This window comes from Phasianus colchicus, chromosome 1 (assembly GCF_987193195.1).
Source record: "Phasianus colchicus chromosome 1, bPhaCol1.hap1.1, whole genome shotgun sequence".
Lineage (NCBI taxonomy): Eukaryota > Metazoa > Chordata > Aves > Galliformes > Phasianidae > Phasianus > Phasianus colchicus.
The window spans coordinates 35,540,279-35,566,973 of NC_143436.1; the positions used below are offsets into that span (position 1 = coordinate 35,540,279).

The 26,695-nt window shown below is 37.9% G+C and overlaps 1 protein-coding gene and 2 long non-coding RNA genes across 3 annotated transcripts in view; 2 read left to right on the top strand and 1 right to left on the bottom strand.

Annotated features, from left to right (window-relative positions):
* The window catches only part of CAND1 (cullin associated and neddylation dissociated 1), a 30,227-nt gene extending 17,187 nt beyond the window's left edge, over positions 1 to 13,040 (top strand). The window contains exons 3-15 of the mRNA XM_031589503.2: positions 454 to 608; positions 1,983 to 2,106; positions 2,498 to 2,754; positions 2,836 to 2,941; positions 3,433 to 3,578; positions 4,080 to 4,372; positions 5,072 to 5,213; positions 5,797 to 7,290; positions 8,026 to 8,121; positions 9,344 to 9,513; positions 9,610 to 9,774; positions 9,965 to 10,072; positions 11,016 to 13,040. Coding sequence (XP_031445363.1) covers positions 454 to 608; positions 1,983 to 2,106; positions 2,498 to 2,754; positions 2,836 to 2,941; positions 3,433 to 3,578; positions 4,080 to 4,372; positions 5,072 to 5,213; positions 5,797 to 7,290; positions 8,026 to 8,121; positions 9,344 to 9,513; positions 9,610 to 9,774; positions 9,965 to 10,072; positions 11,016 to 11,240 — 3,481 coding nt within the window. The 3' untranslated portion in view covers positions 11,241 to 13,040. The remainder of the gene's footprint in view (positions 1 to 453; positions 609 to 1,982; positions 2,107 to 2,497; positions 2,755 to 2,835; positions 2,942 to 3,432; positions 3,579 to 4,079; positions 4,373 to 5,071; positions 5,214 to 5,796; positions 7,291 to 8,025; positions 8,122 to 9,343; positions 9,514 to 9,609; positions 9,775 to 9,964; positions 10,073 to 11,015) is intronic.
* A 3,173-nt stretch (positions 13,041 to 16,213) lies between these two features.
* Positions 16,214 to 19,472, bottom strand: LOC116226685 (uncharacterized). Its single transcript, XR_004166388.2, has 3 exons — positions 19,353 to 19,472; positions 18,637 to 18,732; positions 16,214 to 18,422 (listed from the first exon to the last, which is right to left on the bottom strand). It is a non-coding gene; the product is annotated as an uncharacterized LOC116226685 (long non-coding RNA).
* Positions 19,473 to 19,499: 27 nt separating this feature from the next.
* LOC149919497 (uncharacterized) lies at positions 19,500 to 25,467 on the top strand. The gene is made up of 3 exons (XR_016465720.1): positions 19,500 to 19,576; positions 19,929 to 20,018; positions 24,710 to 25,467. It is a non-coding gene; the product is annotated as an uncharacterized LOC149919497 (long non-coding RNA).
* The last annotated feature ends 1,228 nt before the right edge of the window (positions 25,468 to 26,695 follow it).

Sequence of the window (26,695 nt, forward strand, 5' to 3'; positions counted from 1 at the left end):
AATGAATGTGTCAAAAAGAACCCGAGTGTTTTGTAGAATAAAGATGTGGTAGTAATGAGGTTTGCTTACTTGTCTGAACTTTGTAGGCAGCAATAATCAAGTATATAAACTGATGTCTCTGGCTAGGTAATTTTATAAACCTTGGCATTAAGTGTGATGAAGTAAGAGGGACTCAGGTTTTGGTACTCTGAAGCAGACCAGTCATACAAAACTGTTTCCATCACTAGATTAAAAAAAAGAAAACAGATGTATTAAATCTGTATTTTGTTACTAGATCTAAGTAGATAGATTATCAGCCTAACCAGCTAAAAGCTATCAGATTTAAAACATTTGCTTTATGTTGCTACCAAAACCGATCTTTGTGATTTCAAACAAAATACTGAAATAAAAATGAAGGATTTAAATGTTTTTATTTATCGTTGCAAATGTATTACCTTTCTTCTGCTTATACAGCCTTGGTCCTTTGGTGAGCAAAGTGAAGGAATATCAAGTGGAGACCATTGTAGATACACTCTGTACAAACATGCTTTCAGATAAAGAACAGTTACGTGACATTTCAAGCATTGGCCTTAAAACTGTGATTGGAGAACTTCCCCCAGCTTCCAGTGGTAAGGTGTTTTGTATTCAAGATGTTTTTTAGTTTGTTCTGTGACTGTACTTTGGAATTTTGGTGGTTTAAAAAACTTAGTTTTCCACAGTGATGCAACTCTTCAGGAAAAAAACTTGTGTTACAGGAACATGGGCATAACAAATGGAGCATAAAAGCTTCTATTTTAATAATCATCTGGTGGAACATTTCTGGGCTGTACTCATAACTAAACCTCTTCTTGCTTTTTGGTTGATAGAATACTCCGAAATTAAATTAAAAAATGCATATTTTTCTTTAACAATCAAATTTCTTGCCTCAGTTTAGGTAAGTGTTTTGGAATGTACCTTATATTTCTAACAATTGCCTGTTAAGTTACTGAAATGCTTACTTGTAGTTTTAAATGGAGGCAGTTGGCTCCAGAAGAGATGCTAATGATGAACAGCGCTTTAGTTAATAGTATTCCTTTTTTACTCAAGTGGCTTTCAGATATTGTGTGTAGGGTATGAATGAGAAGAGAAGGCTGATGAAGAGGGCTTTGGAAATGTAGTTTGCAGAGACTGAAGTTGCTTAAGTAGAAAAAAACAATACAAACACACCCTGATTTTGACATCCTTTATTGAAAGTCCACAAATAAATAATCATGTGTTAATCAGGTAGTAGTGAGATGCATAAACTTAAAAATAAATGTTTAAAATGTAGATTGGAATGGCATTAATGTCACATCAACATTCCAAAAGTGTGGTTTAAAAGAAAACAACAAAAAACCCTTCATCCAGACAAAGATGAGTGCTAGCCATCAGGAAATGAGAGTTGGTCTTTAAAATTACTCAGAGCAACATTGAATGGATTGTGTATGTTGGAGGAAACTATGCAGGTGTAGCAAAGACATTTTAACATGAGTTTTAAAACACATATAGTGTTTATTTTAGCAGTCTTTCAAGTAGACTTAAATAACTTCTTATGTAAAGTGGTTTGACCTTGTTTGTTTTTTTTTAAAGTGGCCCTATCTACTTCTGTAGCTTCTCTTAGTTACTTTCTTTTTACCTATAGTCCTTCCATTTATTGTTCTAAGCTTATCTTGGCCTTTGTTTTCCACTGCTTGCCCTGCCAAAAGCACTATCTTTTCTGTTATGTACAACTTATGAAACTAAAGTATGTCCTAAATAAAGTCCTACTCAGTGTGTTTTTGGCTAGATAGGTAGTCTTTTGGTTCTAATGCAGGGCATAATACTTTACATTAGCAAAGAAACTTTCTGTTCAAACTTGTTTTATTGGGTGGGAAAGCTGATTCATGTTAAATTCAAGTTGCTTCCCATAGTCACAGGCATGATCTGTGGTGTTAATAACTGTATTTTCTTATTATGGAAATACTGAGGTTTTATTGTACTTTCAGGTTCTGCGTTAGCAGCTAATGTTTGCAAAAAGATCACAGGGCGTCTCACTAGTGCTATTGCCAAGCAGGAAGATGTGTCTGTTCAATTGGAGGCACTAGATATCATGGCTGATATGCTGAGCAGGTAAACGTCCTTCTTCCAAAATGCTGATGAATGCCAGTAAATACTCCTTTAACTTCCTAATTTTCAAAATATGAAATAAAAATTACTTAAAGTGAAATAATATGGCAAGATATTAAGTGTAAATGAAACCTTAGTTAAAAGCAAAAAGTGGGATATATTGAAGATAAGTTGATTGAGAAGACTGATAATTTGTTTCATTTTCTGATAACTGTAGTTTTAAGCTAATTTTCAATGTTTACTGCTTTGAAGGTATATTTAAACTCATTTCTTGTTTTTAAAAGTTCCAAAAATTTAAAAACTTAATTGGGAATATTAAAGAAATTCTGGTAGAATATATGAACAAAGTTATCTAGATTCAATTGGTTTGAGTTTGTGTTTTGTCTGTTTTAAGGCAAGGAGGACTGCTTGTTAACTTCCATCCTTCAATTCTGACCTGTCTGCTCCCCCAGCTGACTAGCCCCAGACTTGCTGTGAGGAAAAGAACCATCATTGCTCTTGGTCACCTGGTTATGAGTTGTGGCAATATGGTTTTTGTTGACCTCATTGAACATCTGTTGACAGAGCTGTCTAAAAATGATTCCATGTCAACAACTAGGACCTATATACAGTGTATTGCTGCTATCAGTAGGCAAGCAGGTCATAGAATAGGTAAGAAAAATATATAAATTATCTGTAACTGGGAAGGTTCTTTAGATGAGAGTAATTACTTTGCTAATATTCTCTTATCAGGTGAATATCTTGAGAAAATAATTCCTTTGGTTGTAAAGTTTTGTAATGTAGATGATGATGAACTACGAGAGTATTGCATTCAAGCATTTGAATCCTTTGTTAGGAGGTAAGTAATTCTCAGGTACTTATTTTGAGTTTTCTTAATATCTAATAGTGTGCTGTTTGATTGTAAGCTGTCAAGGTAGTCTCCTTTGTGTAAAATATTTTTGCAAGATTTGAACTGAAACTGTTCCTATAACTCAATGTTATAGCTTAACTGCTAAGCAGTGGGTTATGTTTGGGTGTCATAAACTCTACTGTGCCAGTGCTGCTAATGGGGGAGGAAGTATTCTAATAATTCTTGTTGTCTAGTAGTGATGAGGAAAATAAATTGTATCGAAAGGCATGTCTTGCTCTTCTGCAAAATTCCAATCTAGTAGATTGGGTTACATAGTGGCATTGTCCTATCTGAATTACAGATTCAGATGGATGCATTTGATGGTATTTGGTTTAGTTATGATGTCTTCAGAGTACTGCATGTATTATTAAGTCTTTTAGACAGAAATATTTTAATTCTTACAGGTAATCTGACTTTACTTTTGTTTTTGTACTGTGCAGATGTCCTAAAGAAGTTTATCCTCATGTATCTACTATTATAAATATTTGTCTTAAATATCTTACCTATGATCCAAATTACAATTATGATGATGAAGATGAAGATGAAAATGCTATGGATGCTGATGGTGGTGATGATGATGATCAAGGTATATTTGTATTTTGGTTTGGGAGAGAGAAGGGCCTTGAGAACTTGCAGCGGTCTGTGAAAATTGAAATGGTGGCATTGCTGCTAAATATCAGTATTTGAATGTCTTGTATACCTCCGAGTTCAATTTCTATATTGGCTTATAAACGTGACGTATGAACTGATTTCTCAGAATAAAAGTATTAGATGTTACTGCTGAAGGTAAATAATTCTAAGGGTGAACATAAAGTACAAGATAAATATTTTAAAATACATGAAAGATGGTAAAAGGTTACAGCATGTAGTATGATAGATCTGAAGTGAAAAATACATCAGTTAATGAATTGGAAATACATGTTTGACGTGGGAAAAATTTCTCACTACTTCCCCTGTAAAACATTGTTACTTAATGCATAAATCAAATAGGTTAAAAATTGCAAAATACTCAATATTTTTCTGTAGGATAAAACTTTGATGCTTTGATTGTCTAGATTGAATATCTGCATAATTTTATTTTTTCAAGGGAGCGATGATGAATATAGTGATGATGATGACATGAGCTGGAAAGTAAGGCGTGCAGCTGCTAAATGTCTGGATGCTGTTGTTAGCACACGACACGAAATGCTTCCAGAATTCTACAAAACTGTGTCTCCCGCTTTAATAGCCAGATTCAAAGAACGTGAAGAAAATGTTAAAGCAGATGTTTTTCATGCTTATCTTTCTCTTTTAAAACAAACCCGACCGGTGCAAAGTTGGCTTTGTGATCCTGATGCAATGGAACAAGGAGAGACACCTTTGACAATGCTTCAGAGTCAGGTTATTCATCGAGATTTTTTGTTTAACTTTGTGAAAACACATTGTTATTGTGTCCTATTCATATTGATAGCTCTTGAAATATGCCATGCTATGCTTTTATCATATTTAGATTACAGGGTATACTACTGTAGTGTATTGTGTTCTGAGATCGCAAGCCGTAGAACCAGCCCAGAAAAGTGCAGCAGTTAATTTCCAGTTGTGGAAATTAAAATTACTGGCTTGGGCAGATATGCTTATCTGACTTCAGTTGTTTACCTTCAAAAGTTGTGTGTCCCCTGTAATTTGATCACATTGCCAAAGCAAACCCGCTATTTTTTATGTCCCAGAACATAGGCAAAGCCTCTATTAATCATGATAAAACTTGATTTGCTATAACATTTTTTATTTGCAAAATAAAAAGCATAGTGCTGACAAATGGCATTTTCCTTTTCTTAAAGTGAATTATTTGACTTCTCAATTGTTTCTCTGCATAGTTCTATTAATGCAAATGTAGTTTCCTTTTGTTTCATCTCACCTTTTGAAGTTGTAATACAATTTTTTTTAGTTTGTGATTCTTTTGAATCTTCATGTCTTGCTATTTATACAGTAACTGATTCTGTGGGGAAATCAGAAATAGAGAAAGGTGTGTCTTAGCCTCTCCCCAAGTGATGAAAAAAATGTCAGCTATCGAATCGATTAACAGATGTGTGATGGTTACAGGTTCCCAACATAGTTAAAGCCTTGCACAAACAAATGAAGGAGAAAAGTGTGAAGACCCGTCAGTGCTGCTTTAATATGCTGACCGAGCTAGTGAATGTGTTACCTGGAGCCCTAACACAACATGTTCCTGTGCTTGTACCAGGTATGAGAAACATACAGTTAAACTAAAGATTTACTGGGAACTTTGATATGAAACTTCAGGATGAAAATCTTGACTATACCCTGTTTATATTTGAAATTGGCAAAGTAATCAGCTACTGTATGTACAAATTCATGTAAATATTTTAATTCTATTTCCATTAATCTTGAAAACGAGGGCTGCCTGTAAGATTGGATTTTTTTTCTTCTGTATTTTAATGAAAAGTTCATTTGCCTCTAGTTGATTATCTCAAAAAATATTGCTTGTATTTTAGCTTTTAGTGCCTTAGATACTGAATTTTGAAGTAAAAAAGGAAAAGTAATCTTGGAAAATGTAAAGGTACAGATTCCTTTTATAATAAAAAAAGGCATCACAAACCTTCAAATGGCTCAGGTTCTCTGTGTAGAAAAAGTTTGAAGAGTAATTGTTTGAATAAAATGGCAAGAAAGGGGCTTGGGAAGCATTCAGTAAGTGTTTTCCCACACTCAACCTAATACAGTATAGCTGCCTTCCTTCAGAAGTTTGAAGTGTTCTAACAGAGTATAAATATCCTAACCTAAAAATACATTTTTCATCTTTCTTCCAGGAATAATTTTTTCACTGAATGACAAATCAAGTTCTTCTAATCTGAAGATAGATGCTTTGTCCTGTTTGTATGTGATCCTCTGCAATCATTCTCCCCAAGTCTTTCATCCTCACGTTCAAGCACTGGTGCCTCCAGTTGTAGCTTGTGTTGGAGATCCATTTTACAAGATTACATCAGAGGCACTTTTGGTTACTCAACAACTAGTGAAAGTTATTCGTCCTTTAGACCAGCCTTCTTCCTTTGATGCTTCTCCTTACATCAAAGATCTCTTTACTTGTACAATCAAGAGATTAAAGGCTGCTGACATTGATCAGGAGGTGAAAGAAAGGGCAATATCTTGCATGGGTCAAATCATTTGTAGCCTTGGTGACAGCTTGGGCACAGACCTGCCTAGTACACTTCAGATCTTCCTAGAGAGACTGAAGAATGAAATCACTCGGTTAACTACAGTGAAGGCCATGACACTGATTGCTGGTTCTCCTTTGAAGATAGATTTGAGACCAATCCTGGGGGAAGGAGTTCCTATTCTTGCTTCTTTTTTGAGAAAGAACCAACGGGCTTTGAAACTGGGCACTCTTTCTGCTCTAGATATTTTAATTAAGAATTACAGTGACAGCTTGACAGCTGCCATGATTGATGCTGTCCTGGATGAGCTTCCACCTCTTATTAGTGAAAGTGATATGCACGTATCACAGATGGCCATCAGTTTCCTGACAACACTTGCTAAAGTATATCCTTCCTCCTTGTCAAAGATTAGTGGGTCCATTCTCAATGAACTTATTGGGCTGGTGAGATCGCCTCTACTTCAGGGCGGAGCACTTAGTGCCATGCTAGAATTTTTCCAAGCTTTGGTTGTGACTGGTACAAATAATTTAGGCTATATGGATTTGCTGCGCATGTTAACTGGTCCAGTGTACTCTCAGAGCACAGCACTTACTCACAAGCAGTCTTATTATTCCATTGCCAAATGTGTGGCTGCCCTTACTCGAGCGTGCCCTAAGGAAGGACCAGCTGTGGTAGGTCAGTTCATTCAAGATGTCAAGAACTCAAGGTCCACGGATTCCATTCGGCTTTTGGCTTTGCTTTCACTTGGGGAAGTTGGGCATCACATTGACTTAAGTGGACAAATTGAGCTGAAGTCTGTAATATTAGAAGCATTCTCTTCTCCTAGTGAAGAAGTCAAATCAGCAGCATCTTACGCATTAGGCAGTATTAGTGTTGGCAATCTTCCTGAGTATCTGCCTTTTGTCTTACAAGAAATAACCAGCCAGCCTAAAAGGCAATACCTTCTTCTTCATTCCTTGAAAGAAATAATTAGCTCTGCATCAGTGATTGGTCTCAAACCATATGTTGAGAACATCTGGGCCTTACTCCTGAAACACTGCGAGTGTGCAGAAGAGGGTACAAGGAATGTTGTTGCTGAGTGCTTGGGCAAGCTTACTTTAATAGACCCAGAGACTCTGCTTCCACGACTCAAGGGATACTTGGCATCAGGTGAGTTGTATGCATCAATTGTAGAAAATGGCCTTATATTATCTTAATAAATTGTTGTGGGATTTTTTGTAGTGATTTTCTTAAGTTCTGTAACATTCCTGAAGTTTACTTGCCCCCCAAAACTCTCTGCCAAGAACAATATGAAGCATTTGGGCAGGAGAAAGTAAGTCATGCAGAGCATGAATTACTTTTATGTTCTTCTTTCAGAATATGATATTTAATTTAATAATGTTACATTTAACGAAACTGTAAACTCAAAGGGGAGAGCGTGGGCAGCAAAGGACAGTACTTCTTGATAGATTTGTTGCAGAGCATTAGCATGTTATATATTCCTAATTTTCAAATAAGAATTCTGAAATATGTAAGGTTAGGAAGGATGATTAATGAGTTATAGTCATATCAAGAACTGTATCAGTGTGTTTTCTTCATGTCCTGCTTTAAAGAGGAGAATTGTTTAAAAGCTTGCATGAGATAAATTAAGAGTGTGCAAGTAGGCTCATTACTTCAGTTTTCTGGAGCAGAAAAGATTTATTACAAATAGTGTGTCTCAGTGTTTAAAATGTAACACCAGTACATCTGTGGAGGCAGCATTGCGTTACTAGTAATAAGTAGCATTTATTCTTCAGCTATTGTAAGGATATTAGAAGCTTATGAAGAATGGGTTTAAGTGTGATTTAAATTCTGTAGTTGTATTGTTTTAACTGTTACGTACTCACAATTTTATTTCATGTTAAGGATCCTCATATGCTCGAAGTTCTGTGGTGACTGCTGTTAAGTTCACTATTTCTGATCATCCACAACCCATAGACCCACTCTTGAAGAACTGCATAGGTAAGTTATTTAGTTCTAGTGACAAATTCTAAGTTTTCAAGTGATGGAATTGCATTTAAAATGTATTCTGTATGTCTTCAGAGAAAGATCATTTTGTAGATGGAATGAGAAACAGCTGCTTATGTTAACTGTTGAAACTGTTTTAAATTGTTTCCTTAGGAGCCAATTATTTGTTAACTCTAGCTTATTTGAATTCAGAATGGTACAAGATATGTGATAAAAGTAGCATATATTGAAGCTGCAATGGAAAAGAATACAAGGAGCAAGGACTTTTAGAAAGATGGTACCTAAGAGATAATTTCTTCTTCCAGGATCTTTCTAAATTATGACACTTTGAATTAGTAAGGTTCTTTCTTTACCCAGAAAGGTGGTCTTGGAAATGTTTGGTCTTAAAATATGTATACATGTGTTAATTCTGAGTATTATCAGATGGTGGATTGTAAATCTAGGTCTTTGTGATTCTGTAATGCTTTCTGGTCTGAAAGTTATTTAAAGCTATTGTTTTTGGATAAGGTAATCAGAGCTTTCAGTATGATAGAGCTTTGCAATTCTGTGGCTTTCTGAGCTTTTCTCATTTGTATGGTGTTGTAGTTTTCTTTAATATGCTGTGGTGGCTGTTAAGCTTTATAGTGGATTGATTACCCTAAAATTTTTAGGAAGAAGTGTATACCACTAAATCTAATAAAGGGTAAAAAAATTCATTTTTAAAAACAGTTTTGTGGGGAGCAAGTTGTTTATTTATGGTGAGGCGATGTCAGCTCTTACCTTATTTTTATTGCTAATCTTTATTTTTTTTAATAATACATTAATGAGTTGATTGATTATGCGTGTGGGCTTCTCCTACTATCTTCCACTAAACTGCTTTACCCCTTTGATTTCTGGAAATACTTATTGGGTATTGAATACAGTAAGTGAACTGTAGGTATCTACTACTTCAAGAATCTCTAATTTGTAGTCTTTTTACCTTTTTTTTTGTGGGTGTAGAAGCTGCTTTGTTTACACCCTGTTTTTCTCCTCTCAGCACTCTTGGAAGTTGCTAAATACTGTGGGGGTGTGAACACTTGTTCCTGCAGGCATTTGTTTTACCAAAGCAATGCTACAGAGCTCTAGAAACTAACATGAAAGTGTATGGAGACAGGCCTTGTTAAATGAATACATACTGAGTAGGCTTATCTTCTAGTAACTTAGGAATTTGTTCATTTATTTCTATACGTAATTGCAGGTGATTTTTTGAAAACATTGGAAGACCCGGATCTCAATGTCAGGAGAGTAGCCCTAGTGACATTTAACTCAGCTGCACACAATAAACCATCATTAATAAGGGACCTCTTAGATACTGTGCTTCCTCATCTTTACAATGAAACAAAAGTCAGAAAGGAATTAATCAGAGAGGTATGTTAACTAAGAAAAATGTGACTAGACTAACATAAGTAGACTCTGTTTGTCTAAATTTATTATTTTTAAACTTTGGTTTTTATTTGCTGGCAGGTGGAAATGGGACCATTTAAGCACACAGTTGATGATGGTTTGGACATTAGGAAAGCTGCCTTTGAATGCATGTATACTCTTTTGGATAGCTGTTTGGATAGACTAGATATATTTGAATTCCTAAACCACGTTGAAGATGGCTTGAAGGATCACTATGACATTAAGGTTAGCTGTCATTTTGCTATGCAAGCAAGCAATAAATGTTTTGAATAGTCAGTAGACTGAAATGGTAAGAATGCTACCTCATGTGTTTAAATATTTCATTATTTAAAATATCATTAAAAACGGTTGCACAATGTTCTAGGAAATAACTCTGTGTTGTACATGACTGATTTTTGGTTTTCTCTCTAACTAGATGCTAACCTTTTTAATGTTGGTGAGACTGTCGACCCTTTGTCCAAGTGCAGTGCTGCAGAGATTGGATAGGCTTGTTGAACCTTTGCGTGCTACATGTACAACTAAGGTATTGTTTTAAATTGCAACTTCTGTTTGTTAATTAACTTGTGTTGCCTTACAGAATTATAAATGAATTTGTATGAAGAACGCTTCTTGTAATCTAGGTGTACTGCTGGAGCATTTCCTGAATTATAGTGTGTAAATTGCAGAATGATACAAATACGTGGATCCTTATAGATGTATTACTTCTCCTTAAACTACAAATGAAAGAGCAAAATGGTCAGCTCATTTTTTAAAGTCCTGTTTCTTTGCCATTTCTTTTGTTTCTCAAAAATGTAGTTGCTACTTCAGTAACTTGTGTCTTATTATAAACAGTGAAAGTAGGATGCTGAGGGTTCTTCTGACTTCTGATGATTATGTTGTTGCAGACAAACATTAGAGTGATGAAGGATGAAGGTAGCATAAAGTGGTGCTGGTTTTTGGTTTGTTTTGTTGTGTTTATTTTGTTTTTCTTTCATCATTTATATAATGAGATTTTTGGGTTTTGGCACAGTTGGTCTACTCCCACTCATCTTGATCCAGCTATGTGCTCTGATACTGATTTAATGCCTGATTTATCTTTCTTTTCCCCACTGCTTTAATCTGTTATATTTACTGTCAAGAATTTTTACCATTTTTAATAATAATTTATCACTGAAATCAAGCAGAAGGCTAATAGATTATTTTAATAAAAGCAGATTTCTTTGTTTAATTTTTGTTCTCTGAAGTCTGGAAGTATTTGTGATAACACCATTTCAATGTTATTTACTGACTCTACTAGCTAGAGGTTAGCTGCTAACATTTTTATTCGGTAATTGACTTGGTAACTCGCAGCATTTTTGTGCTTACTGTACAGTGTTCAAGTTTGGTCTAGTGAAAGGAAATAGGTCTTTATAAGACAGGTGTGGGTTAAGGTGGGTATTGAGGGAGAGTTGAGCTACATTTTCAAACATTTTCACTTTTTTCCCTAGGTAAAGGCAAATTCAGTGAAACAGGAGTTTGAAAAGCAAGATGAACTGAAACGATCTGCGATGAGGGCAGTAGCTGCACTTCTAACCATTCCAGAAGCAGAAAAGAGTCCATTAATGAGTGAATTCCAGTCACAGATAAGCTCTAACACTGAGCTGGCAACCATCTTTGAAAGTATCCAAAAAGATTCATCATCCACTAACTTGGAATCTATGGACACTAGTTAAATGTTTGCCCAAAATGGGGACCATTATGTTGAACCATAAGATGCACTGAATTGACAGGTTATGAGTAAGAAACAGAAAAAATATCTAATCTACACATTGTTCCACTTTATTTACCTTTATGGAGACAGTTGGCTTTTCCCATTGTTGCTTTTCTAGCATCTATTCCAGAAATGTATTTCCATAATCCAGAGTTTGTTAACCACTCTTGTTTTAGTGGATTTGGCCACATTTGGGAATTAAAAAGTTGACGCATGGTGTATGGAAGTAGGTTCCAACATCCATTTTCCCTGTAACATTTAGGATTAAAATGTTAAAATTTTGTGACCATGATTTTTTTTTTCTTTTGTTTACTCTTTCTATTTGTAGACAACAACAAAGAGGTGTGGGGGAGGTGGGAATCAAGCATCCAGGTGCACCATGTTTTTGTATAACTTTTTATTCTTTTTGTTTCAGCTTCATAAATTGGTTTGGCTGGCAGATAAATCCTGTGTAAGGTTTATTATGTTAAAGAGGGGGTTTTGGCACAGTTCAAAAAGAAGCAGACATAAATGTCATTTTTTAAGGTGTGGGGATTAGAAAACAATTATCCCTGTTGTGCACACTAATTTTGCATGAGCAAGTTTACAAATATATATTGTCTGTAAAACAGCATGTGCAGTTTATTCGTTATACAAGTTAAAATAAGTGCTACTGTATCAGTGCAGTTTTCAGGTATCTTAACATACAGAACATTCATGTAGGAAGGGATGAATTGAAAGTTCTCTTAACCTGGCTTTTAAAAATGCCAGTGATATGACCCTGCAGATCTACTCGCAGCAAATATGATAGCTTCTGCAGTTTTCATGGCTTTTCAAACTCATGGACTGAATTTCTTGGAAATGGGGTGGACAGACAGAAGGTCTGTGGGAAATAGGATGAGCTGTAGGTAAAATGAGCAGAGAAGAACATTTAGCTGTTTGATGGCTGCTGAACTCTGGATTCAACTCTGCTTTTGTTAACAAGTATGAAAGGAGGTCTCTTGAAATGCCTTCTACCTCCTGTTCCTTATGCAATGGCTTTTATTAGGGCACTAATATATGGTATTACCTCAGCAAGCATTGCCAGAGCATCATTCTGTGCCCATCAGAGTGTTTTCTGGCACGTGGAGCCACCAGTAGATCACAGTGCTGTTACTGTTGTGTGGTATTCTGGTGAGACAGGAAACAGAGTGGTTTTAAGGCTGGAGAGAGAGAGAGAGAGAAATGGTAGGAAATAAGCTGAAAGGAAAAAACCTGAGGTGAACATGTTCAGATACTCTACAAAGGGACCAGAAGATGGTAGCTGGCAGTATTTCAGTAAACTGGATTTTGGAGTTCAATAGCAGAAGGTGGAGAGCCACTGCCTCAATTTGAGTCTTGTCATTGTTTCGTTAATACAGTTGGTTAGTTGTCTCTTTTAGTCAGGTCTAAGTTTGATTTTCCTCTCGTTAACTAATAGCTGAAATTTTTGGAAACCTGTTACTTGATTATGCAGCAGAAGCTGCTACAGGACTAAACAAGCTTACGACTTCAGAGAGTTTTCTGTGAGCATTGGGGTTCAGGAGCAAGTTCTTCTCATACTTACAGCTTGAGGAAAGCAGAATTGATATGGGTGCATTTTACTTTAGTTGTAAGACACGAATGAAGAAACCTATGAACTCATTCAGTAATAACATTTCTAATGCTGTAGAAATTTTGAAATTGTAGCTTTCTCTGTCTCTGAAGTCTTCGTACTTATGTATCAATTGTCTTCTAGAAGAAGAAATAAATGAAATTAAATGTACCAGCATATCTAAATGTCATGAAAAAGTATGGGATGACCCTAGAGAGAAACCATATGGTAGAAATGCACTGTGAATTAGGTGCATTCTCCCCTGCTGTATAAATCATCTACTTCAATTACAGCAATATACAGGCCTACTGATTAAGAATCTGTTGTGCTAATTAGTTGTCAAATTAATCTTATTTCCTTTGTGTTAAGTTTTCAGAGTGTATTAAGCTTTTTTTTTTTTTTAGACCGAGAATTAAGTATGAGAATGATATGATAAACATGAAATGGGAGGCTAAATTATGTGAAAGGATTAGAGGACTGGTAAGTAAATGGGGTACTTGCACTCACAGCTGAAAGGTGTATGTTTTTATGACTACCACAGTGCTTATGTTGTGGATTCGAATAATCTTCACTTAAGGAAAGAAGGGAAGGTTGAGGTGTATTGCATAGTAAATGCTTTCTCACAGGAGAGTACTTTTTATTTTGACCACTGACAAAACAGGTGGGTACATAAGAATTTAAAACTTAATTTACAAAGAATAAGGAAAATTTCTAAGTTTTCTGTAAATGATAGAAATTCCAAGATAGGATTCTCACCGGGTAGCTGTTGGATATTTTAGCAGAGCAGGAAGACAGACTTAAGATGTAACTACCATAATTCTGATATTACATGTTAGTTTTATAAAATCTAACTAGCTTACATGTTCAGATTGCATTGCCTTTAACTGGATTGCTTGTTTGATTGATCTAAGTGCTTGTTTTTGGGAGAGGCGATATTTTTTTATTATTATTTTTTGTTTTACTCCCCTACTGTATGTCAAGTATGTTTGCTTAACTAAATCTGATGTATTTATGCTTTTAGTGCAGTTAGGTTCAGGCAGTTCTGTTAAGGATGATGCCAGAAATACCTCTAGCTGTTTCTTGAACAATAAATGTCTGAAGCTGAAGTACAAAACTGGAATTCTGAAAGGCGGCTCTTAAAGATTCCTGATGTGACAATTTTCTCTAGTATTTTTCTTGGTTTTGCATAGAAGCAATTGAGAAAATTTAATAAGCTTGCACATAATACAGAAATGGTCAGCCATGGTTGCCATTAACAATTTTTGTATCTCAAAAGTAATTGAGGTTTTACTAGAAGAGGTTGTTTGGTGTGCTCACAATTTTCTGTGAAAGATCTTGCCATCCTTGCGAAGGACATGTTTTCTTTAAAATAAAAATAAATCATTTTTATAATTATACATATATTATACACGATACAAAGAAATACGTATTTCTGTATATAATTTAGATATATATTTTGCTGCATTTAAAGTTGATAATTTTCCTTCAGTGTTACCTCTAATATAGCAGTTGCCAGAGCTGAATTGCATTCAGATTGTATTTATGTCAACTAAACAAAACAAGTTCTAATAAAACTCCTGTTTGCATGAGGTCCATTCGTATGCAGGTAAGCAGCATCGCTTCTCTCCAATGAAGAATTATTTTAACATAACTCAAATTAGAGATGTGAGTTAAAAGTTGATATGTGTGATGACTATTGTATTTGGCGTAATACAACTCAATAGTAACATGAGGAACACGTTCACCCTGCTCTGATGCACTGATTGGTAGCAGCGATTTTAGCAGCTATGTGTGTATTTACTGGTATATTGCCTCCCTTTCTTCCCCTTGGAAGGCTCAAAAATCATCATAGGATGTCACATTAGAAATGTTTTGGTTCTGTTGTTGTTGTTTATCCTGATCATTCGGACTAACAAATTCACCTCTCTGGCAAATACCTAACATTTCAGTCTGCATCCTCTGGGTTTTATTTCCCATTTAACATAAACTTCAGATAAAAAGTATTTGTTATCATTTCTAAATTAAAACTGCCGGTCGCTTCATTACTTCCTTTTTGTTCTTACTTTTTGATATGGGATGGGAAAGCTTTGCTTGTTGTGCTATCAAGCACAAACAGGCAGGGTTTATAACTGCACGCATTCCTCCAGTGCTCTTCAGTATAGAGCCAAAATATTCTTTTACATTAAAACCATACTTTTTCATCAGTATCAGTCTTTCATTTTTCATTGTTTGGGAAATTTAGGGAGGAAATCAGATTTCTTGACCACACTAAAGTGAGTTCATCTTATATAATCAGTGTTGAAGCAGCATTTTTCTGCAAGTGGTGGTGATGTGAGCATTGGGCAATTTTGTATTGGTAGGGTGGTAAGCTTCTTCAAAAGATCATCCATCCCCCAAAACAAACAGAAGGGTTTCTGTAGTCTGTATTGTATTTCAGAACCTAGCTCTGAAATCGAGAAGAAATAAGAATGTTTCTCTGTGGACAGAATAGAAGACAGACGTCAGCTGAAATAATAGAACTGGGGGAAAAAAAAAGTCTAAACATGCCAATATTTTTATTATTAAAAAAAAAAAAAAAGACAATACTTTCTTTTGTGTTCTGCCTTCGAGTTTATTTTAAAAGATTAGGAAATACAAAAGAAATAAGAATTAGCAAGTTGTGATCTTCTGTGATCCTGGAACTTCAGAGTTAAGTTTCTGTTCACTGCTACTTCCATTAAACCTAAAAATCCACCCAGCCTCCCAGAGGTATTCTGGCAAAAGTACATAACAGTTCAAAAGAAAAGCCTTTTCTGAGGGTTTTAAGTTCTTTAACTGTATTTTCATTACTGTATTTACTTCATGCCGAAGAAATTATTTCCCTTAACAATGTGGATTTCTCCCACCTGACAATTTGGAGGCAGTTCAGCATTGTTGCCACATTCTTTAGGTTATAAGCTGTGTCACATAGTTCAGTGCTGTGAAGATATTCACAAGTAGAACAAACTCCTCCACTTCCCCTCCTCGGGAGCTACAGAGAGCAGTCTTCAGCTTAGACGGATATCAGGGGGAGGTTCCTTACTATGAGAGTGGTGAGGTGCAGGCACAGGCTGCCCAGAGAGGTTGTGGGTGCCCCATCTCTGCAGGTGCTCAAGGCCAGGTTGGATGGGGCCCTGGTCACCGTGGTCTAGTATTAAATGGGGAGATTGGCAGCCCTGCATGTGGCAGGGGGGTTGGAGATTCATGATCCTTGAGGTCCCTTCCAACCCCAGCCATTCTATGAGACTGTGTTGGCCTCTTTTCCAGCCCAGTGCCCTCAGCCTTTCCACATAGGGCATGCCAAGTAAAGCACAAGGAAAGCATCAGACTAGGCACCAACTTTAGAAACTGAGAGTAATTCAACTCTATTAAAATGATAGGATATTTTTGTATCCCATGTGTCTGATGTTAAAAATGACGTTTGATGCGGAAGATCATGCACTGTTGTTTTGTGATATTTTTTTCAGTATTTACCTGAGTTGCAGATCAGGTTCTAAAACTTGACAACTTCTCAGATCTGCTCCTCTCCTTCACTCTGAGCTTTTTAGAATAAGAGGAATACCACAATTCTGTGATTTTTGTAGTGCTGTTGTCTTTTGATTTCTGCAGGACTTTTTCTTTGTTCTTTCTGGGAATAACAGGTAACGGAGATGTGGTTGAATGACTTTTAGCCTTGTGCAGTCATTGAACGTAGAGGTGTATAAGACGAGTGAAGAGATGCTATTTCTACACATAGAAAATAATTCTTAAAGAATGATTTGAATAAATGTTGGGATATAATCAAGGGCTATGTGAGAGCAAAAATTGTCTGAAGTTGTAAAATTTCTAGTTCTCCATGGATGATTTCTTACAGATCTGTTTGTTGGCTGAAAATGAAGCTAAAAGAATGGCGAGGGCAAACTAACACACAACACATTACTGTTGTATTGCTGCTTAGCAAATGGTTAATATTTATTGGTTTGGTTTTTTCTTAACACTGGTATCATTAGGGATCATGTTGCTCTGAGATTTTTCGTACTTTAGCTATCAAAAGCAGTTGTTGCACTGTATCCAAGTTGTCTTTGGTTAAGACAGAATGAGTTCAAGTGGTGGTTTGGAAAGTGCAGAAGCAATTGAGCAACTGAACCAGGTTTACTTTTTCTTATGTATTACTTAACTGTCTGGAAGAACAGGAGAGAAGAGGTCCAGTGACAGATTTGGGCACTTCTGTAGAAGGAGTTCAAGAAGAACACTGTAGAATATCATGGATTTTGTTTGATTAAAGTAATTTCTCTGTTCTGCGGTGCACACCTGGGGAAAAAATTCAGACCTTGAAAAATCCTGTATGTCTCTACGAGATCAGAACTTGAGTTGAAAGAAGAAGTAAACGTCTCCTCAAAACCAGCGGGAATTACTCAAGAGAATCCATTTCTTTTCATGTGCCAGTTGGACACAAGTCCGATTTAGCAGCAGACAGGGCTCATTATTATCTGGTGGTAAATCAGAGGGTTAGATTGTGTGATTTTTTAAGAACAACGCAAAGGCTGACACTGAAATACAAATGCTACTTGTATGCCTACCAACATCGTATAAAGGGGATATGTGTGCACTGCAGAAAAGAGTTGAGAGCCGTTTCTATGTGTGCCGTTACATGTGCAGAGTGAGGGCCTACAGTATGGGTGCTGGGTAACATCACTGAAAGATGGGAACAATATAGTGCATAAAATAATCTCGTCATACCTTTTTAATCACTCCATTCATTTTGCAACTGGTATGTAGGTGTAAGGGAGCTTTGTTTCTTGAGATACCTCCTCGTGCTAATCTGCAGGCCTATGCAGTAGCTTTACTTTGGGTATGTCTTTTTTAATTGTGCTTTTAGTTAAGTACATGTTTAAGGGAGGGTTAGTTCTAAAAATCTGCTTACTTCACTGATCACCTTTTGGAAATCTCACCCTGAGTTAATAATACTTTCAATCATTCCAGTAAGTGAAATTCATTTTCAGCAAAGGAAATTTGCTGCTGTGTAATGCACATGGGACCTTAGTGTGATTCCAATGTATGAACTAAACCATCCTGCAGAAATTGAGTCATGTTCTTCCTACCGCTGCGTCCATCTCCTTTACATGATAATTGAATGAATGTGATTTGAAATCAAGTACATACATGTTTTAAAAAATAATTTCTTCACCAACTTTAGCATCCTATTCAAATGATGGAGAAAACTTCTTTCTTAGAAAATGACCTGCTGCTGTTGTGGTCTACAGCTAATATTTGAATGCATCAAGGAGTAAACTGGATAGTGTTTTGAAAAGGCAAAGAATGTAGTTGGAGATTTAAGTATTTATTTACAAAGTTGGTCATAAATGTCACAACAGTGTGTGCTGCTGCAGTATTTGTTTACGAGAGAAATGTTCAAATACATGCACTTCAGACTTGTAAACCACCGTTGACATCTTCTACTGCAAATGTTTGCTTGCTTTATGTCACTGCAAACCCAGTCTTGCTTGCCTCAATTAAATCTTGCGTACTCTTCTGTAGTTTTATCCAGAGTTCAGCCTATAGCAATGAAAACAGAATTCATTTCTGACAAAGCGAATGTTACAGCAACAGAGAAGCCCTAGGAAATGTCTGAGGACTACACACAGAATAATGTTTGACTAAAAAGATGTCAGAGCTAACATGCCTCGTTTTGAGGCCAGTTATTTCTTTGACAAAGCAGTGGAAATGGGGTTATTAAAAGCACAGTACTTGAGAAGAGCATCAGGAGCACCTTTGATGAATCCGTTCGTACAGCTGGTTGATGGCATGGCTGAAGAGCAGTCTGCTTGGTGAAGTCTGTCTTCATTGCTTGTTGCTCATCAGTGCCCTTTGTTAAAGAAAAATCCAAATATTTCTGCCAGGCTCTATTAGTAAATACATTATTATATATTGGTAAATACAGCACAGTGCTGAAGGTTATTTTTCTGCTCAAAAGCAAGATGCTGCGTTGTGTACACAGTATTAGCCCTGTATTACTCATTTGACAGTTTTAGGGATAACATTTCCGTGTCTACAGAAATTGCCATTTTTCCTGAAGGAGACCTGAGGCCCTGGGACCATTATGTTACATTGATTAGATCATAAAAATAATGGTAGTTTTGCCTCTTTTTAAGGAATAGCCTTAAATATCATGCCCTGAAACATTTTAATGAAAGAAATGTTTTTAGATAACTGAAGTATTTAACCTTGTAGCTATACAGAGAAACATAGTTGTCAGCTGGATAGATATGACAACTCTAGAGGTGCATGTGGTGATGTGTGGTACTGGGTACAGTCCCACTCAGTGGGATAGTTCACCAACAGTGTTAATACATCTGCAACAATGAGTGTGACCTCCCATTATAAAAATGATATGCCTTATGGCACTGATCACTTTCAGGATGCACTGAGAATATAGGCAAGTAGCAAGGAGTACCGCTATGATACACAGCTGTAGGGCTAAACTACCTGCTTCCCAATAAATCTGGGTTCGTTTTTTTCATGTTCTTTTAAGCGGCTCCTCAGTTCAACCTACTGCTGTGTGTATACGCGTGTGTGAAAACGGGTGAGTTTTTGTTTGATCCGTTTTTCGACGTTTTGGTTTTAGAAGCAACCGTTCCAGGAGATGGCGCCGCAGCCTCGTTAACGAGTGCCCGGCAAACGGAAGGGAAAACTGCAGCGTCCTTCACAAAGTGAGAAACTGCGGGTGTTTGAAGAATGGGTTTGAAATGGATCTTGTAATCTTATTTTCCTGACAGGATGTGGGCCATTTCTGTTGTGGTTGACTCGCTTTGAAGGCCCCCTTAAATCTGTTACAAGTCACTCCTGAGCTTCGCTTCTGTGCAGCGAAGCAGGTCAAGGCCTGTGCCCAGCAGTACCCGTGCACTGCAGTGAGCCCTGTCCTGCGCTGAGCTGTGGGTGATGGCATGGCAGAAAGGCCTGGCAGGAGCCACCAGCTGCGTTATGATCCTCATCAAGCTGATTCCATGATGCGATTCCATCTTCTCCCTTGCTGATGCTTTCCCTTCTCCCACCTTTCATTAGGCAGCTGCAGTGGGAACGGTGGCCCTGAGAGGAGAGGCCTGGCACACTGGCAGCAGGCTATGCCAAGAGAGTTTGTCTTCTTCAGAATAGGTATTGATTTAAAACATGACCATAAAATAAACATGAGACTTTGACAAACCCCCAACCACGATACCCTGATATGCCATGCAATGAGGGTCCCACTGCAGAAAGATTTGACCCGAAGGAGGAAAACAGTACTGCTTTTCAACAAAAGACATGCAATTCTTATGAACTACAACCTGCAGCATGATTATAAGAATAAGTGGGACAGATATTCCCTGGCAGTTGTCAGTGAAAATGTGTGTGTGAACTAATAGCAGCTTCAGGAGCTCACAAGGCTGTTGAGGGGTTGTTCTGGCAGAGCTGAGTACAGTCTGGAAGTACTGAAGTAAATGCTGATACTCTGCCAGGTGCTTGCTACTTGCGTCTGCTGCTAAGAGCAGAAGGAAATAATGGCTTTTTTTGGGGGGGAGGGAGGAAGGGGGAGTGTAATAAATTGTTGTTACCCAGATAGGTTGTAGATGCTCTGTCCCTGGAGGTGTTCAAGGCCAGGTTGGATGGGATCCTGGGCAGCCTGGTCTAGTATTAAATATGGAAGTTGGTGGCCCTGCCACATACCACAGCTCCTCCTTGGAGCCTGCTGTTCTTCTCAAAGACTGCTGTGTGAAATGGCATCATTCAGATGTCTGATGGAAGCTTGTTTTATTTCTTGATGATGGTCTTAGTGTCAGGATTCATACCAGCAATGGATCGAAAAGGGTTCCCATAGTCTCTTGATGGCCTTGACTATCTTGCTGAGCATGGTTTGCCTGAGAATCCTACAGCACATAGCATGCTGTATTAAAATTTTAAAGGAAAGTTGTCTTAGAGTCTTTTTAACAAAATAGTGGAGCAGGTTATATAGTACCCAGATATGGGAAAGCTGAAGATGAGGCCCAGCTGCCTGGCTGGTGCTGCAGCCATGCAGCTCAGTAGGCTTTGTCTCCTCCTGTACAGAGTTCCATCCTTAGCTTCCCAATGGCTCGAGGAGTTTGTTCCTTCTCAGTTGAGATCTCTATTTAGAAGTGAGACTCGTCTCAGAGGGATAGGTTTGAGGAATTGAAGTTTCTGATTTTCTAGCTCTCTTTGCTATTTTAGACAGTTTCCTTAAGCTCAGCAGCTAGATGCTTCTAAATGGCTGCATCCACGATGATCAGAGCAGCTTTTATGCCCACTGCCATCCTGTGGGGCTTCTTTGAAGACTTGTCAGTGCTGTTTGTACATGATCTGCTTTGCTTTTCATCTACAGAGGAATCTCCTTGGTCTGTGCTTTTGTCGTTATTGTCTGTGTTATGTTGTCATTTTTACGCTGGTTCAGACTGAGTCTGAACCAGAACTGAGAGTCCAGAACCGTTGCTATGCCCTCATACTCCCATATGAGTATTTATAGCACTCCCTGACAATATTGCTTCTACAGCAAAGGTATGTGGATCCAGGCTCTTAAGGCAGATATTCTGTTTTCTTGCCTGGTAGGGTGTCTCTCTGATCCCCACCTTGTTTTACTGCAGTTCACCTAAGTCAGGAGGTTCATTTACTGGCCACAAATAGTGCAGGAAACTTCTCAGGAAACATTAGACATCTTGAGGAGTTTGACTTTTGCACCTCTCTGGATATTCACTAAGTTTGTTTCTCCCTCAAAGCTTAGTGTGTGTTATCTTGTATTTAAAGGCTTCGCACAAAACATACAATCTGTTCAAAGTAGGTATGTTTCGAGCAACCAGAACACGTTGAGCCAGGGTTCAGGCTGTGTTGTCAGCAACACTTGGTCAGTCAGCTACAGATTAAATCACCAAAAGTTTAGTTTAGAGTAGGCAGAACATGTGGGGTGGTTGCATTTCTCTTACTGCAGCTGGTCACCCCTTCCGTCTCGTTATGGGTGGGATGTTGCAAGGCTGCACGTAAGAAAAATGTTTCTTATGATAAGGGTAGTGAGGCACTGGAGCAGGTTGCCCGGAGAGGTGGTGGATGCCTCGTTCCTGGAGATATTCAAGGTCAGGTTGGGGGGTTCTGAGCAACCTGATTGAGCTGCAGGTGTCTCTGTCTTTGTAGGGGGGTTGGACAAGGAGACCTTTAAGGGTCCCTTCCAACTCAAGTGATTCTGTGATTCCAATCTTAGGTTGTCCACCCACTTGGATATTCTAGTACTCAGTTTGCTTAAGCTGATATTAAAAGTTGGCATTTTTGCCATGATCAGATTTCAATTACAAGTTTTGCCTTGCAGAAACAAGCTGTATTTACAACACCAAAATTAAAATGAATTTAACGTGATGGTGTCAATTGTTCATATCAAAGTATGAACAAATTGTCAAGGATCACTTCCATTGTGCTGAATAAAATGCCAGATGAAATTTTGTTGAAACTTTACTGGTTAATAACGATAAATCAGTTTGACAACAATACCTTTTCCTCATTCATAGTGGCGCTGTATATTGTCCCTTTGTCAGAGGATGATGCAGGCAACAGGTGCTGCACACCTGAGTGGGAAAGGACCAGTTGGAACATCCTGAATTTCAAAAAGAGAAAAGATACTTGTTCTTAAATACGCACTAGCTAATTAATCTGTACTTACCACAGAGCAGTTCTGAATTTGTTAGCATGTGGGTGATGTTTCTACAAGAAGCAAAGTATATGAAACAACAGGGGATGTCATAAAAATGCCTTGCTTGAGAATTCTTGACTAGCAGAAACTACAATTTTAGCTGTACAAACAGGCACTGAGGAACTCTTCTGGGCTTTGAATGTATCCTCTTATTATAGAGGTGGATGTCCTGTGTGATATGGCAAATACTAGAATACTCATAAATCGTTCATTTAGAAATAGTCTAGCTGGCAACATAAAAAGAAACCTCTCATAAAGTTCATGTAATGATAAAAGTAAATGGGAATTAAATCTACTTGAAGTTGTAGTTCTTTTCTAATAACCCCCATTCATTTTGAAATAGTGCCTACTGGTAACCAGTGGCAACAATTGAATGCAATTCAGCTAGGAACTGAATGGAGCAAACATAACTGCTGGTCTGATGACATGTTTACAGGCTCTCTACTCCTTTCACTTGGGAACATTGGAATTGCTATAATGGATGAGAAAGACAAGCTGTTTTGTGGTTATGTCTCTGACACAGCCTGCATCACAGCATTTAGAAAGAAGTTTGCTTCTGTACCAGCAAAGAAGCTATGTTGCATCACGGTGCTCCTAATGAGCCTTTATTTGTGGTTTTTAAAACTTTACTGCCTGAATTGTGGTTTCCTGGTTGTAAGAGAGGACTCGGCTTCAACTTTCAGGGTCTGTCCTTTGCTAATACTTCTTCTAGGGAGCAACTGAGTCACTTCTCATTTCTGCTGTACATAACTCTGATAGTTTCTGTAGGTAGGGAAAAATGCAAAATTTAAGTTCTTTTATTTCAATTTATATTGGCAGCTGTTAATCGATACACCAATTTCAGTTTAACTTTGGTGTGTCTTTAAATAAATTATGTCTCGGGGTGGCCACATAGGCCATTAATACACACAGTGTGTTTTAATGAGTGGCAAATGGCCCCTGCCACTTCATGATTGTCAGGTTGGTCATTTCTGCAAATCTTATTATGTCATGCTTTATAAATCATTTGCCTTCACCTCATAATAGTTACAGGAATTGTAGCAGCTAGAGAAAAAAGCTATGGTTCCCCTTGCTTTGTCTGCAGAGGTTATCTGGCTCAGCGCTTACAACCTGTGCCACTCTGTCAGCTGTGCAGCAACCAGCTTGACAATAAAGATTATCTTTTAAGAGGGAATCTGAAGCATCTTGAATTATGGAGTGAGTTACTGTCAGAAGAGAGAAAGCTCCAGGAGAAACACTGAGGCTGTCTGAGTCTGCTGTGGAGCCACAGCTAACTGCTTTCAGGGCCTTAATAAATTCATGTGCATGCCTGTGGGGAGCACTGAGATGGGGTGTTCTCTGACACGTCTAGGTTAAAAGCCAGCCACAGAAAGTCATAAAGGTAGCTAACCTGCACCAGTGATATAAAATCCTTTGGAAGTGGGACATAAAGGATAATTCTCTGCAGAGCTGCTGGCATGGACCACGCAAGCTGGGCTTAGACACAGTGGATCATCAAGTCTTTAGAAACATCCGTAAATCTGCTCTGATGTGCATTTCTGGATGTCGGTGTAATCACTAGTGTTAATGAAGACTGTGTTTGTGTACTCCAAACAGAAGTGTTGATTACTAAAATGAAAAGCTCACTTCTTTTTTTCTTTTTTTTCCTCTTTTGCCTTTTTCTTTCTCTGATGCTAGTTTCCTGATGCAAAGCAAGGCTTGTAGAAAGAATCCGTCTGCCTAGTGAAGGACCAGCACTAGGAGAAGGTTGCCCCCAGATGCATCCAGTTGAGTTTATAGAATAAATCCATAATGGTGGAACCACACGACCATTCTGGGCAACCTCTTCCAGTGCTTGACCACACACCATAAAATAAGTATATAAATATTTTAAAAAATTATTTCTATTTGTATCGATTGCCCCTTGTCCTGTCACTGGGAACCACCAAGAAGAGGCTGGTTCTGTCTGTTTTCCTCCCTCCAGCAAGTGTTTATACACATACATGAGATCCACCCCAAGATCTCTTGCCTCTCGGCTAACCTGCCCCAGCTCTCTCAGCCTCACCCGCTGTGTGTCCAAACCCATAATCATCTTTGTGGTGCTTTGGGCTAACTCCACTATGTTCATATTTCTCATGTACAGGAAGCCTGGGACTTGAACCAGCACTCCAGGTGCATTTCAGCAGTGTTGAGAAGACAGGAAGGATTATGTCCTTTGATCTGCAGGCAGTGCTCTCTGTAACAGAGCCCAAGAGAAGTTGGCCTTCTGTGGCACGAGGCCCACTGCTTACTCATGGCCAATTTGATGCCCAGCAGGAACACCACATCCTTTCTTGACATGCTTTTCTTTACGTGTCTGGAAGTGAAAACTGACCGTCCTGTCCAGAATTAAATTCACGTGCAAGTAATGGCAAAACTGAAAGAATCATTTTCCCCACAAAAATCAGATAGCTCTTTATTCCTTAATGTAATGGAAATATTGATTAGCAGAGCTACTACTGCAATTTCCTCGCTCCGTTTCTCCCTATAGTACAGCAAATCACTTCAGAATACTATTGTTTAAAATTCAGACAGCTGGTTGATAGGAATTTATCAAATTGCACATGTAAGTGAATTATGAATGTAGGGCCAAGCCTCTCATTCGGATGTCACTCATAAGAGATATTGCCATAGCTGCTAAGTCAGGAACCTGCTGCTTATTTAATATTAACATTTAAAGGAAAAGATATGCTGGATTTTAGTGCTTTGTGGACAAAAACTTTTGGTGATAAAATATTTAAACTGTTAACCGAAATGGTAATGGCTACAAGGGAAAACTTGAGAATGACAAGCGAGGTGAGCAGCTACCAGCCAGATGTGGGTGTTGCTGAAAGAAAGGTTAATTGTATTGCTAATGATTGAGAGACAGTTATCATATTATTACGTGTTTAATTGCACAAAAGTTCTTGGAATGCTAGAAGAGATGTGATGTTTTTGTCTTACTGCTTCCGCTGGAAAACTGGAAATCCAGAATAATCTTTGAAAGCTCTTTATAGCAAGGAGGAAGTAAAACAACATCTATATTTTAATTATTACCTGTGGAGAATACATCCTCATATATATTTTATATATATACATTATGATAAGGTTAAGTGTTTCCAGAGGACTTCACATTTAAGTCCCAGGAAAAAAGTTGCAGCTGGTGATGAGAAAGCATCACCTTCATGCTGTGGAGCTTGAGTCTGGCTTTGCTCCTTGCCTGACTCAGACCAGGACATTAGCTTCAGGGGCCTAAACAGGAGGTTGTAGATTATGCTGACGTGAGGCTACCCTAGGGTGCCTTACAAGAGCTCTGTTTAAATGCCCTTATTTAAATACCAAATATTGGGTATACAGGAGCAGGGACTTCTTCTCTGAATACCCTAGGCATGATCTCTTTTCTGTCAGGTGAGTACTAATTGCTCCTGAAAGGATAGAACGGTTAAAAACAGAGAGAAAACTAAACATCAGATGTGTGTAGGAGGCTCTGTTTTGGGATGGACTATGATCCACCCTTCCCATTGGAAACTAGGACCACAAGTGTTCAGTGAAGAGCCAGTTGGCTTAAAATCAAGTGCATTTCCTTTAAAAATTGGAACACAGGTTGACTCTAGAGGAAAAAGAATTTCAAGACAAATGGACCACAAACAAATCAGTGGCCCCTTATATTGAACTTCTGCTTGGTCCACTACCCATTTTGAGAAGAACTGCAAACCTTGGAGGTCAGAGATCATTCAGTGGGTGCCTGACAGCTGTAGAGTTCAGCCCCACTGTCATCAACTCTGCAGTGTGCTCAACATGTGCCTCACAAGTCCAGCAGAGAAGCTGACAGCATATCTACTGCCCAGCTAAATGCTTGCATGTACCAGAAAGTTTTAGGATGAAAGGTAAATGACACAGAGGATTGAGTATTTGATTACAAAATTGAAAATAGTTACAAAGAGGTACAACATAAAAACCCGTTACTGGTATTTATCTTCTGTTTTTGTTCAGCTCTTACCTTTGAGGGTATAGATTAGTATTTGCTGCCAGGCTCTATCTTTTTGTTATTGTCACTTTTTTATGCTGAGTGTAAATATACCTTCACAACACAGACTCTGTCACCCTCAGT